This window comes from Dendrobates tinctorius, unplaced genomic scaffold (genome assembly GCF_039654945.1).
Source record: "Dendrobates tinctorius isolate UK_male_01 unplaced genomic scaffold, ASM3965494v1 ptg000157l, whole genome shotgun sequence".
Lineage (NCBI taxonomy): Eukaryota > Metazoa > Chordata > Amphibia > Anura > Dendrobatidae > Dendrobates > Dendrobates tinctorius.
The window spans coordinates 273,951-288,987 of record NW_027361824.1 but is presented as its reverse complement, the minus strand read 5'-3'; the positions used below and the strand labels follow the sequence as shown (position 1 = coordinate 288,987).

General features: G+C 47.0%; 2 protein-coding genes across 2 annotated transcripts in view; one reads left to right on the top strand and one right to left on the bottom strand.

Annotated features, from left to right (window-relative positions):
- Nucleotides 1-15,037, bottom strand: part of LOC141051493 (protein sel-1 homolog 3-like) — a 168,893-nt gene that overhangs the window by 3,985 nt on the left and 149,871 nt on the right. Inside the window, exon 21 of the mRNA XM_073548420.1 lies at nt 2,475-2,581. Within this exon, the coding sequence (XP_073404521.1) occupies nt 2,519-2,581 (63 nt within the window). The 3' untranslated portion in view covers nt 2,475-2,518. The remainder of the gene's footprint in view (nt 1-2,474; nt 2,582-15,037) is intronic.
- Nucleotides 1-15,037, top strand: part of LOC141051495 (erythroblast NAD(P)(+)--arginine ADP-ribosyltransferase-like) — a 41,127-nt gene that overhangs the window by 4,857 nt on the left and 21,233 nt on the right. The gene's annotated exons all lie outside the window — the stretch shown is intronic.

Genomic DNA, 15,037 nt, shown 5'->3' with positions numbered 1-15,037 from the left:
GCGGATAGACCGTGGGAGATGGTCGGCATGGATTTCATAGTTGGCCTGCCCAAGTCTGGTGGCAGTATGGTCATCTGGGTGGTCACCGACCATTTTTCCAAAATGGTGCACCTGGTGCCACTCGCACGCCTGCCTTCCGCTCGAGGTCTGGCCACTTTGTTTATTAAGCACGTATTCCGTTTGCATGGCATGCCGGACAAAATCGTGAGTGACCGAGGTCCCCAGTTTGCGTCTCAGTTTTGGAGGGAGCTCTGCAACCTACTCGGCATCGAGCTAAATCTGTCCTCCGCCTACCATCCTGAGACGAATGGCTTGGTCGAGGGAGCCAATCAGACCTCGGTCACCTATCTACGGCATTTTGTCTCTGCCAGGCAGGATGATTGGGCATCCTTGCTACCTTGGGCTGAATTTGCCCTAAACAATGCGGTGGCTGATTCCACTGGACAGACGCCCTTCCTCTTAAACTACGGCCAACATCCACGCGTCCCTGTCCCGATGCCAGTGTCCTCCACTGACTCCAGGGTGGCAGACTGGGCAGTGGAGGCCCGGGACATTTGGGACCGCACTCAGGATACTATCCGTGCCTCTAAGGAGAGGATGAGGGCGTCCGCTGACACGCATCGGCGACCCGCTCCAAGCTTCTCCCCTGGCGACATGGTGTGGCTCTCCACCCGAAACATCAAACTACGGGTCGAGTCCCCTAAGTTCGCGTTGCGATATATTGGACCTTTCAAGGTCCTTGAGCGAATTAGCTCGGTGGTCTACCGCCTGGCTCTTCCTCCACATTTAGCCATTTCGGACGTGTTTCATGTGTCCCTCCTCAAACCAGTTCACATGGCCCAGTTTTCTGAGTCATCGGCCCGGTCGTCAGACTTATCGTCTGACGAGTTTGAGGTTAATGCCATCGTAGGGCGCAAGTTTGTCCGTGGCAAAAAATTTTATTTAGTGGATTGGAAGGGTCACGGGCCCGAGGCTCGAACCTGGGAGCCGGTGGAGAATATCCACGCACCGCTCCTGATCGCGGCTTTTGAGCGCAGTGGGGAGGGGGCCTTGGGAGGGGGGGTAATGTTAGGCGTCGGATTCCTGACACTGCACAGCGGGAATCCAGAGCCAGATATCCAGCGGTCTCCCATTTTCCTCCGACCGCTCCGGGTACTGCTCAGCAATCACGGCGAGCCAGGCGTGCTACTCAGACTTGCTCTGACAGCCTGGATGTTGCTGCCACCTCTGGTGCAGCAATGGTAGCTCATCCTGTTCTGCAGGGAACCACTCCAGAGGCTAAGTCCTCATGCCGTGCTACTGGGCATGCCCGCAACGTGACCTCTCACTGGAGAGCAGGGGTCACATGCTCAGGTCCTGCATCGGATCTGATTGGTCCTTTCCACTGGAAGGTCCCGGAAGTGCATGGCTATAAAAAGCCCGCATGGCGGCTCGGCCATGCGCTAGTGTAGCATATTATGCTGTGTGTGTATGGTGATGGATGCATGGACTGGTGACTGACTTATTATGAAACCCCTTCCCTTGGATAATACGATTGGTGACTGAGTGTTGGGTTAGTCAGCTTCAGGTTGTGGCAAGCTACACGCCACAGTGCGATCCACGCCTACACTACCGTCCATCGGTGCCCGTTCTCGGCGCCGACGCTTGCGGCTTTAGTTGCCGCTGCGCTGCATTACCAGCAGCTATTGGTGTTCACGGCTGCGACGCCACACGCCGGCTCCTGTGACGTTAACAGGGCCAGCGCCTTTGCATATATTTCTGCCAAGCGACTCTGTGTCTGAACAGAGCCGCTCCTAGCGTTCGTGTGACGTTAACCCGTGCGCACTACGGCACCTTCTGGTGCATCTGCCTTTGTCCAGCATCGGTCTAGTCACCTACCGCACGGTGGACCCCGGGCGGCGAACGCACCTCCTATTATTTATATTTGGTGCGTTCCGCCGTCCCTAACAGGTTCTGATGATACATGAGTGATACTTGTTGGTTCTGAGGATGGATGAGGGATACTTGTATGTTCTGAGCATAGATGAATGACACTTGTTGGTTCTGAGGGTGGATGGGTGACACTTATAGGTTCTGGTGGATGGATTAGTGAAACTTGTTGGATCTGGATAATGCATGAGTTATACTTGTAAATTCTGGAAATGGATGAGTGATACGTGGAGGTTCTGGAGTTTGGATAGGTGACACTTGTAGGTTCTTGAGGATGAATGAGTCACACTTGTATGGATCAGTGACATTATTAGCTTCGGAGGATACATGAGTGACACTTGTAAGCTCTGAGGATGGGCGAGGGACACTTGTTAGTTTTGAGGACAGATGAGTTATACTTGTAGGTTCTAGAGGTTGGATGAATGACATTTGTAGATTCAGGAGGGTGGATGAGCGATACTTGTAGGTTCTCAAAGAAAAAGGACATCACTCCTAAGTGCAATACCCCAGCAGTAATGAAAGGTAGGTGAATGCTGTTTACTCACCTAAGGCAGTTGTGCGAGGCACAACACTGGTTTAAGTGTAAGGATTAACCTCCCATGGCTGCAACTGCCACCACAGATTCCTGAAGACACCAACAGGGACCAGTAAGCTAGGGAAAAAAACAAAATTGTGGTCTCAAGAGTGCTGCCAAAGATGGGAAAATCCAAATGTATAGAAAAAAAAGTTTCTTTATTCATGCAATGCGTTTCAGAGTCAATAGGGCTCCTTCATCAGCCATATAACTTTTTTGGTTCTGGAGGATGGTTGAATGAAAATTGTTTCTAGAGGATGGTTGAGTTATTCTTGTAGGTCCTGAAGATGCATGCGTGTCACTTGTAGGTTCTTAAGACGGCAGAGTAACACTTGTTAGGTCTCACGATGGATGAGTGATACACGTAGATTCTGGAGGTTGGATGAGTGACTCTTGTAGGGTCTGAGGATACATGAATGACACTTGTAGGTTCTAGAGGATGGATGAGTGACACTTGTAGATACTAAGGATACATGAGTGACACTTGTAGGTTCTGGAGGATGGATGAGTGATACTTGCAGGTTCTGGAGGATGGATTTTGGTTGTAAAGGATGGATTAGTGACACTTGATTGTTCTAGAGGATGGATTAGTGAAACGTGTAGTTTCTAGAGGACGGACGAGTTATACTTGTAGGTTCTGGTGGTTGGATGAGTGACTTTTGTAGGTTCAGAGGATACATGAGGGACACTTGTTGGTTCTGCAGGGTGGATGAGTGACACTTGGAGGTTCTGGAGGATGAATGAGTGATACTTGTAGGTTCTGAGGCTCAATGAGTGACACTTGTAGGTTGTGAGGCTGGATGTGTGACACTTGTAAGCTCTGAAGATGGATGAGTGATATGTGTAGGTTACTGAGGATGGATGAGTGATACATGTTGATTCTGGAGGATGGATGAGCGACACTTATTGGCTCCGAGAATGGATGAATGACACTTTTAGGTTCTGGAGGATGGATGTGTGATACTTCTTGGTTCTGTATGATGGATACATGACACCTGTGGGTTAGGAGTACAGATGAGTGACTAAAGTTGTTAGTTCTGAGGCTGTATCAGTGATACTTGTAGATTCTGAGGATGAATGAGTGACTCTTTAGGTTCTGAGGATACATGAGTGATACTTTTTGGTTCTGCAGAATACATAAGTGACACTTGTAGGTACTTAGGCTGGATGCCTGACACTTGTAGGTTCCAAATACGGATGAGTGATATGTGCAGGTTCCCAATTATGAATGAGTGATACTGTTGATTCTGGAGGATGGATGAGTGACACTTATTGGTTCTGAGGATGGATGAATGATATTTGCAGGTTCTGTATAATGGATACATGACACCTGTGGGTTCAGAGAACAGATGAGTGACAAAAGTAGGTTCTGAAGGATGGATGATACAGGAAAAATATATATCTTTGTACCATGTTAGCCAGAAGATAGAAAAATATTTAGAATTGAGAGTCCTCAGTGGTTGATACCTTTCAATGGCTAGCTGAAAAAATGGTAACACATTGCAAGCTTTCGAGACTACTCAGGTTTCTTCATCAGGCATTGACTAATACAAAATCTGAAGAATCAAAAATTTATACACAACACAGCACATAACTAATGCAATAGATAAGACAAGTGATGTGAAGAAGAACTACAATTATGGGAGAATGATAAACCGTTTTTGCCATAAATATTGGAACAGTTCATAGATAAGGAGTGTGAAGGTTTTATTGCCCTCTGATTGGGGTCTGGTTCTGTGTTGTTTGATGCCCCCACAAGGTCAGAGGAGCAAATTCCTTAATTGATGTAAAAAGACATAAATCCATGCGACACATTCATTCCTGCACTGAGAGTGTCAAAGGTTGTCATAAGTTTATTCTCCCAGACTCTTCTGTCTCTCTGAGATTTGAAGTTACTTTTTATTACAAGTAACCTCATGTCCATGGTGCTGTGATACAAAAATGTTAGGCCACAGGTAGATCCATGGATCAGTGATACTTGTTTGTTCTGGAGAATAGATGAATGATACTTTTTGGTTCTGAAAGATAGCTACAATGACACTTGTAGGTTCTGGAGATTGAATGAGTGATACTTGTACGTTCTAGAGGATGGATGAGAGACACTTGTATGGATCAGTGACTTTTGTAGCTCCGGAGGATGCATGAGTGACAAGTTCTGAGGACGAATGAATGACACTTGTTAGTTCTGAGGATATATTAGTGATACTTGTAGATTCTGAGGATGGATGAGTGACTCTTTAGGTTCTAAGGATACATGAGTGACACTTGTAGGCTCTCAGACAAGATGCCTGATGTCACAGTCCCGCCGATGACACCGGTATGTCAGCGGACGGAGGGATGCGACGCACTGCCGACACACAGCTATCACAGGCGGCTTATCTTAGTTATCCCACCACTGGCACCATGTGATAAAAAAAACAGCAAGCTAGTCTTGCCCTAACAATTTATCGCAGGGGTGTTATTTTGGATGCCCCATCACTGCTAACAATCTTCCACGAACTGCGGAGATTTATGTATATCCCACTTTCTCAGTTCCATTTTGGAACTCACATCTCTCTGGCACCCCCCTTACCCTCAGGTCAGTCAGGGAACTACACCTGGGATAATTGGTCACCGGCCGGTTGCTTCAATGAGGTCTGGCCACCCGGCACGCTTCAGTAAGGGAATTATAAATGCTCTGGCCGCAGCCACCCAATTAGCTTATAAAGTCCCTTTCCGTCACAGCCAGCTGTACCCGGAACCCAGATCACACTTCGCTGCCACCACCTACAATTCACTTAATCATTGAGTTAATTAAGAGGGTCCGTAACAAACCCCCAAATTAGTAGCAATTATCTTAAAGGCGCAAAAGTTCATTTCTTAGAGCATGGAGGCAGACTAATAAGTTTTAGAATTTATTCCCAAAAAAGGTGGGCAGTGATTACACAGATAAAAGTTGTTACAAAGTTGAGACAGTTGGTATGTACAATGCAAATATAAAACAAATGGGATGAACATAAGGATCAACACTTACAGTTGATTAATGGTCTTTAGGCAAGCCATGTGGGGAAAGAAGGTGGAACCACAAGTCACCACTCATCTGGGGTTCTTGTCAGCACAGACTCTGCAGCTCGACTGACTGTTTTTTTCAAGGGAATGCCTTATAGCCTCTGCTGTGTGACATCACGAAAGGAGCAGTCTGGAGAGGGTCAGCCCCCCTACTCTTGAAGTTCCAATCTAACTACAAAACTTCTAATGACTATAACTCGCCGAGGGTACCTTGTATAAACAAATACATGGTATCATTCTTTTTATTTTGTCGAATACAATAATTAAAAACCAAACATGCAGTAGTTACGTTACACCGTTTAGGAGTAATCCATTTCTCAGTTTCTGGGGGTACTAGAACCGTGAAAATTATGAGTCAGAACGTCGGTTTTGTGCCCTATGCAGAGATGTGATTTTTACAACTCTGCCGCGAGCGAGGTGCACACTAGAGCTCTTTTAATATTCCCCATACCTGTATCCAGCCTCATGCCCAGGACAAAGACATACTTTCCACTCAGCTTAATTAACATTCCTTGCAGGGCGAAGGGATGAGAGAATCATTGTGATCTCAGATTTCACAGAGCTCCAAGCAGGGAGACACTGGTGTGTGTGTTGTGGGGGAAGAGGGGGGTCACAGCTACATGACAGGGTGGTCTCATCAGTAGTGTAGCAATGTGAGATTCTGGAATGTTCCGCAAAATCATATCTTACTTAACATTACACCTGACACTTGTAGGTTCCGGAGACTGATGAGTGATATGTGTAGGTTCCCAAGGATGGATGAGTGATACTTGTTGATTCTGGAGGATGGATGAGTGACAGTTGTAGGTTCTGGAGAATGGATGAGTGATACTTGTTGGTTCTGAAAGATGGATGAGTAACACTTGTAGGTTCTGTAGGTTGAATAAGTGACACTTGTAGGTTCTGAGGACGGATGAGGGAAACTTGTATGTTGTGCAGATGGATGAGTGACTCATTTTGGTATCGAGGCTGGATGAGTAATCCTTGTTGGTTCTGATGCTAGATAAGTGACACGTGTAGGGTTTGGAGGACGGATGAATGACAATGTCATTTAGGTGAAAAAGTTTACATAGTCCATGTAGTCAGGGTTATATTGCAGCCTTTGGGGGCCACAAAGCCAACGTTTTCTCCAGTGATTGATATCTACTAGACAACCTTAAAGTTAGGATGAAGACATCTTGATGTTGGGCCACCAGGCTTGCACAGCTGCAAATAGGCATTCTGCTTCTTTGTAAATCAGTCCACGTCCCCAAACCTATTAATCAGTCACCATACCTGCCATGTGGTACATTCTGTCTATGTTTTATTTATTTTGGCACCATTATAAAATATTCACACCTCTGCTGTTTTGGACATTTTCACACTTGCATAATAGTCTTAAAGTAGAGCTGCCTCTTGCCATAAAAATGTTTGTTGCTTCTACCTGGTGTAAATGTCGCTGTTCTCCTGAATCCATTGTTGTTTTTCTTTTTTTCCTGCTCTTTTCCATTCCATCTCTACCTTGTACATACCGTACATCTAGTCTTGTTAGCCATAGAGGTGTGGTCCTAGAGAAGATGCCTACAAAGAAGAGTTCAGGACCACACCCACTTGGCACTAAGACTAGGCTTATATACAGGGAAGAGGGGGCCATATCTCAAGAACAGAGAGGAGCAGGAACAAAGGAAATACAGCGCCAATTTCAGGAGAACAGCGGCTTTTACACCAGGTAACAAATACACATTTCTGGCGAGTGACCGATCCTCTATAAATCACAACATATTTCATTTGGCTCCTTCACCTATTTACAATGAAAGAATGAATAACTATTCATCCCTTCGAGCCAGATGTCTAGATTTTGGTGACTAGTCTCTTGGGAACTGCAGCAGGTTTTCATCTAGAATCTTCGGTAATGTTCACAAAGAGATTTTTTTGAGCTGATCTGCTCCAAAATCCTCCTCAAAACACAATTCAGAATGCTTGTAAAACTCTTTATGTTCATTTCTATGGAAAATCCACTTTCGTTTTCATATAGGCTCTGTCCACAATTTTTGACAAAGAGTTTGAAGGAAATCTCCAAAATCCACATCAAAGAGTTTTTAATCCAGTTTTTGATGTGGATTTTGAAGCGGATCAGCTTCAAAATCTTTGTAAAAAAAAAGTCAGTGTGAACATACTCATACCGAGTTCTTTAAGAATCTTTTTTTTCCTGAAAAGGTTTTGAAAAAGACTGGTTTAGAAATAGTGCATGTCACATCACGGAAGCAGATCTTGATGGAAGCAGATCCTAAAGGAGGCAGATCCTCATGGAGGCAGATCGTCATGGAGGCAGATCCTGAGGAAGGCAGATCTTGATGGAGGCAGATCTTGATGGAGGCAGATCTTGATGGAAGCAGATCATGAAGGAGGCAGATCTTGATGGAAGCAGATCATGAAGGAGGCAGATCTTGATGGAAGCAGATCCTGATGGAGGCAAGGCCTCATGGAAGCAGATCCTCATGGAAGCAGATCTTGATAGAAAGCAGATCTTCATAGAAGCAGATCCTGATGGAGGCAGACCTGATTGACACAGATCCTGATGGAGGCAGATCCTGATGGAGGCAAATCCTGATGGAGGCAAATCCTGATGGAGGCAAATCCTGATGGAGGCAGATCCTGATGGAGGCAAATCCTCATGGAAGCAGATCTTGATAGAAGCAGATCCTGATGGAGGCAATCCTGATGAAGGCAGATCTTGATGGAGACAGATCCTGATGGAGGAAAATCCTCATGGAAGCAGATCTTGATAGAAGCAGATCTTGATAGAAGCAGATCCTGATGGAGGCAAATCCTGATGGAGGCAGATCTTGATGGAAGCAGATCTTGATAGCAGCAGATCCTGATGGAGGCAGATCTTGATGGAAGCAGATCTTGGTAGAAGAAGATCCTGATGGAGGCAGATCTTGATGGAAGCAGATCCTGATGGAGGCAGATCTTCATGGAAGCAGATCCTGATGGAAGCAGATCCTGTTGGTGCAGATCATGATGGAGGCAGATCTTGATGGAGACAGATCCTGATGGAGGCAGATCCTGATGGAAGCAGTGTATTGCCAAGTTTTTAACACTAAGGTTCAGATACGGCTTTAAAGAAGGCTACTACTTGCGATATAACGCAATTTTATTTGAAGGTACAAAATTAAAGGAATAGTATGATTGGATAGTATGATTGCAAACACTTTTGTTGTATATTTTAAGATACAAAGGTTAAGTACATATAAAGCTTGAATACATATATTGATTAAGTATATATAAAGATTAACTATATACTGTATACTCACATCATCATTCAACAAGAGGCTTTTAAACATCATCCGTCTGGAATATCAGAGAAGCAACACCAAGACAGAGAGCCCCTGGAAGATTCACAACACTGCATGGGCGTCCCCACTTATGCAGGTATTAACACTGTACATGTGTACAGGTATCCAGTTTTGCTTCTGTGGCACCCCTGAGGCTCAGTCGCCACAGAGGTACTGCACCTTCTTCTAAGGTGTAGTGCCCCACCATCTAGGTAGGTTGGGAGCTCCTTTCCACACTCGCATCCCATAAAACAGGGTAGTTCTGCACATCCACAAGTGGCTTTCTACTTAGAGAGTAGCATAGCACCTCTGGTGGTTCCCTGCATGGAAAACTGGATGTGCTGGGAGGTGGGTGAAGTTCAGAACCATATAAAAGATTGGGAAGGTTTAGAATTACAGATCAGTCTGGATTCAGTCTGAGAGAAGGCCAGAGGAGGGAAGGACAGTCAGTCAGGAGAGTCTGAGGACGGGTCCAAGGAGAAGGAGTGCTGCAGCTGCCCCAGTGATCTGGGCCAGCTGGCACAGGAAAGGAAAGAGAATTAGAGAGACGTAGAACTGTAACCTAAGCATCCCTCAGAAGGAGAGACAAGTACGGAACGAAGGAGTAGAGAACAGAGAGGAGTTGTGGGTTGGAAGAGGAACCCTGCCTATAGGTTCTCAGCGCAAGGCCGGGGCCCGGTCCCCGAGGTTGTATGGACACTTATGGTTCTGCAGCAGACACCGGTGGAGTAGTTGGCTGTAAATGCACTACTCCCATCTAAGACTTGGGGCACAACAGCATCTGTATAGGGAGCCGGGACTCAGGAGAAGGGAGTCCCCGAAGCAGGCTACAGCTGTCTGCCGTACGAGTAGAGAATACAGGAACATCTGTCAAGAGGAACTCCAGCGTAACTTAGAGCTTGGAGATCTTCACACTTAAAGGCGCTATAGAGGAGACGTTCAGGAGAGGTACATGTTGGCGGAGTGTTGGGGAGGAGAGCCCTGACTTGCCCAGGAAGTTGACTGAGTCTCTGCCCCGGAGGACATGGCATGGAAGCGGGCACCAGTGTGTACCACGAACTGTGAGTAAAGCTTTGAAACTGCAAGCTCTAGTGTCCTCCATTCATTTGTGCGCTAACACCTTCAGCACCGCTACATCTGGATACCAGCATCCACACCATTCTGTGCCTTCCCTCATCCATAGCACCTACATTACCCTGGGATTACAGCTCCACCTGTGGGGAGCTAAACCATCTTTGCTGCACCACACCGTCGGCTTAACACCTCACTTGCTGAACACCACAGGTGGCGTCACGAACTACTATTACATTAACTACAAACCACCATTGATTTGGGAGCCCAGGGCCACGGACCGGGTCACCGCCGCTGTGACACATCCCCCTGACACCGGCCCGGTACCGAGTAACCCGCTACCCTGGGAGGGCGACCCAACTTGGTATCACGAACAGGATGACGAGACCCGATGCCATCGGGTTCTGTGTGCCTGAAATTTGTTGGGCTTTACACTTTTGAAGATGTGCAGAAGACCCAATTTAATAGACTGTAAAATGGACATTAGAAATGGCCGCTGGCACAGAGAAGAAGGGCGTGAAGAGATGGGAGGTCCTAGGAAAAGACCGCGAAGAGTATTGGGCCTTCCCTGCCTGAATTACTGTGACAGCGACATGGCCCACCCCCGAGGGATTCGTATACTGGCTTGGTATGGAGGCGCGGGAAGAAGGCACCACCCCCGGAAGGAGGGGCAGAAAAAGCCAGTGACGGGAAAGGGGCCGAAGCAGGAAGAAGGATGCCAGAACGCCATTTTGGAAGGAGAGGGAAGGATGCCTGGAGAGCTCGCGGAGGTTATGCTGGATCTCCCCGGCGCCATGGCGGAAGGCTCCGACCCCGTTTCTGAAATGACACGCCAGCAGCTGGAGGATGACATCGCCCAGCTGACGTGCCATCTGCGGCTGAGGCAGGAGGCCTTATGGAGACATGCCCGGGAGAGGCCTACACCTGCGGTGCCCACGACACGGGTACCCGCCGCTGCTACATCGGACCTTTCCCCGGAAGACCCAGGGGAGCCTGCCGCCGCTGCCATGCCACTGGCAGCGTACCTTGTTCCCTCACTGCCGCTACTACCGGTGGAGTTGTACATAGCCCAGGGAGCTGAAGCGGAGTAAGAAGAGCCCCCGTCTGGACCTGGCATGGCTGCACATGTCCCTGCAGAGGCCCCTGTGGATCCAGGGTAGCTGTTGGCTCCGTCGCCGTCCCCAGTGTCCCACCGGACAGCATCCGCTGCCACTGTGCCTGCACCGGAGCAGAGACCGCACCACCGGGAAGTACCAGGTATATACCCCAGCCCTCCTAATAGGTTGATAGGGAGGTGGAAGAGGTCCCTGCTGCTGGGAGTACGGTTGGAGCCGGCGCGCCCGATCCGACATCTTCAGGGAAGAGGGGGATTTGGATCGTTTTGGGATGGTGATCTCGGAATCCCTTCACTGCTAAGTCCCCATGTGGTTGCTTATCAGCACCGACAAGCTGCAGAAGCCCTAGGAGTTTGACTGTTATGAGCTTATTTTCTGCTCCACCAGTTGATAGTTCTTTTTCCATTCTCCCTCTGGTGGTGACAGGAGGTAGTGAAGTTGGTTTAAGTGGTAGTGATCTGCCACCTGATGAGGAGGACAACGATTGGATCTCTGGAGTATCAGACTGGATATAAGACAGCCGACGCCCTATCCTGGTGCTGGTGATTCAGTCTGCATCTCAGGTCTTGGACTTCAGCTCTCTTCCAGTCTTCTCAGTGGGGAACTTCCACTTCTATTTATCTGTATTTGCCAATTTGCCTTTTTGTCCCTTATTAGATTGGCCTCTTTTTGCTCTGTTTCAGACTATTTCAGAGTGCTGATATAGTGGGAGAAGTCTAGTGACTTGAGGGTTAATTTTGCTATCAGACGTGTTGGACATTATTTTGGTAGGGTATTTTGGCAGATTGCAGACAGTGGCTTTCCTTTCCTGTCCTTTCTAGTTAGTCGGGCCCCATCATTTGCTCTACCTATTTTCCTGCCTGTGTTTGTGTTTTCATCTTGCTTCACCGTCAATACATATGTGGGGGCTGTCTATTCCTTTGGGGTCTGCTCTGGGGCAGTTAGTTTTCCCTTTTCTTGCTTTAGGTTTATGTAGTCCTCCGGCGGTGTCGAGGAATCTAGGAACATCGTAGGAACGCTCCACTGCTACTGTTAGTAGTGTGGTTAAGATCAGGGATCTGCAATCTGCATAGCTACCAACCTTTCTGGTTTTCTGGGACTTAGCTTTTTCGCTGTTCCTCCTCGGTGACCCATTCATAAAACTAGACCTTGTACCAGAACAGCGGAACCACCTATTGAAGAGGAACAGTTGATGGGCATTGCGATGCATCATGGGTTCCCTTTGCCACAGCTTCAAGGCCCGTTAGCGAGCCACCAGAATCAGGATGAAGCCAGAACCCCAAGAGGGGATCACAATTAGAAAATTTACAGTAAAATTCTCGTTACTCAGGAGGGTTTGTTGAACCGTTGTGCCTGTTTAAATTTTGGTTGTTATCATGTTTTTCTGGTAGCACTTTTGGTTGCCTAATTTTTGTAGTGGCAGCGTTTTCCAATTTTGAACTGAGGAGATCATGAACGCTGTATGATCCAAAACTCTTTTGTAAATAGTTTGCACCTCTTTAGCTGCTCTCTCTTGGTTTTACATAAAAGGACACTTTGCGAAGATGATGTTTTACATAAAAGACACTTTGCGAAGATGATGTCTACCTCAAGGGACACTGCAAGAAATCCCAGCTGGGAGCGGTGTCCAGCACTTACAAGAATCTTTGAAATGTTTTATTGTACAGTATTTGATAATGTGTTTTATAAGAGTAGTAGTAACTGAGAAATGGCTTTTATAGAGAATTAGGAATGTTTTGATAAAGAATTAAGAATAATAAATTGAAAGCAGACAGGTGACGGACCAGGTACTTGCCGTCAGCGTCTTGCATCTAGAAGAGAGAAAAATGATGAAGAAATGTGTTAGAGTATAGCACTTTTGAATGAAGGAAAAATTTGCACTGTTTAATTTAGAATATTAGATAAAATTGTTGGTAACGTTCAAGAATGAGTACCTCCTATACTAGGAAGCTTAGTATAAGAAAAGTTGTTCTGCATTATAAAATTTTTGTATGTTTCTTTGCTGTCAACTTTGTTTGCCTTGCAGCCCGAGGACGTGCTGTGTTTAACGGGGGGTACGTAGCGCCCCTAAGGCTCAGTCGCCACAGAGGTACTACACCTTCTCCTAAGGTGTAGTGCCCCACCATCTAGGTAGGTTGGGAGCTCCTTTCCACACTCCAACACTCGCATCCCACACAACAGGGTAGTTCTGCACATCCACATGCGGCTTTGTACTTAGAGAGTAGCAGAGCACCTTTGGTGGTTCCCTGCTTGGAACACTGGACGTGCTGGGAGGTGGGTGAAGTTCAGAACCATATAAAAGATTGGGAAGGTTTAGAATTACAGATCAGTCTGGATTCAGTCTGACAGAAGGTCAGTCTGACAGAAGGCCAGAGGAGGGAAGGACAGTCAGTCAGGAGAGTCTGAGGACGGGTCCAAGGAGAAGGAGTGCTGCAGCTGCCCCAGCTGGCACGGGAAAGGAAAGAGAATTAGAGAGACGTAGAACTGTAACCTAAGCATCCATCAGAAGGAGAGACAAGTACGGAACGAAGGAGTAGAGAACAGAGAGGAGTTGTGGGTTGGAAGAGGAACCCTGCCTATAGGTTCTCAGCGCAAGGCCGGGGCCCGGTCCCCAAGGTTGTATGGACACTTATGGTTCTGCAGCAGACACCGGTGGAGTAGTTGGCTGTAAATGCACTACTCCCATCTAAGACTTGGGGCACAACAGCATCTGTATAGGGAGCCGGGACTCAGGAGAAGGGAGTTCCCGAAGCAGGCTACAGCTGTCTGCCGTACGAGTAGAGAATACAGGAACATCTGTCAAGAGGAACTCCAGCATAACTTAGAGCTTGGAGATCTTCACACTTAAAGGCGCTATAGAGGAGACGTTCAGGAGAGGTACATGTTGGCGGAGTGTTGGAGAGGAGAGCCCTGACTTGCCTGGGAGGTTGACTGAGTCTCTGCCCCAGAGGACACGGCATGGAAGCGGGCACCAGTGTGTACCACGAACTGTGAGTAAAGCTTTGAAACTGCAAGCCCTGGTGTCCTCCGTTCATTTGTGCACTAACACCTTCAGCACCGCTACATCTGGATACAAGCATCCACACCATTCTGCGCCTTCCCTCATCCATAGCACCTACACTGCCCTGGGATTACAGCTCCACCTGTGGGGAGCTAAACCATCTTTGCTGCACCACACCATTAATCCCAGTGGAACTGTATGCAGCGTCGGCTTAACACCTCACTTGCCAAACACCACAGGTGGCGTCAAAACTACTATTACATTAACTACAAACCACCATTGATTTGGGCGCTCAGGGCCACGGACCGGGTCACCGCCGCTGTGACACATCCCCCTGACACCGGCCCGGTACCGAGTACCCCGCTGCCCTGGGAGGGCGATCCACTTCTGTCTAAGTCATGTTTCTCTGGCCTTATATAATAAATCACACTAATGTGTAACTAATAGTTTCACTCAACCCTTCTGGTGGCCAGCCTTCAAGATTGGATGAAACAGACAACATGGCATCACCAGACAGTGGGTTATAGACCCTAGAATATAAAAGCCACAATGGATTTAGATAAAGCTACCACAGACAAACCTTAATGTTCTTACAATAACAAACAAAGAAACTTAGAACTATTTGTGGAGTGAAATGGTTTCAGGTAATAAACAAAAGTTCTCAACATTGTGTCACTGCGGGAGCATTCTCTGTCACATCAGAAATGCAGCTAATGATCTGATAAACTCACCACATACAGAGGTTAAATAAACCTTAATGTTTTACAATGACAAACAGCAAACATAGATTCTCAAGATTGTCACTGTAACCATTATCTTGTCTGTAACTGTTTGACTAGAAATGCAGCTCTGTCCTGGTCTAAATGCAGTCTGTATATTTCAATATATGGACTCAAAATAGCCATTTTTATATTCGCACTACAAGCAGATCCTGATGGAGGCAGATCCTGATGGAGGCAGATCTTGATGGAGGCAGATCTTG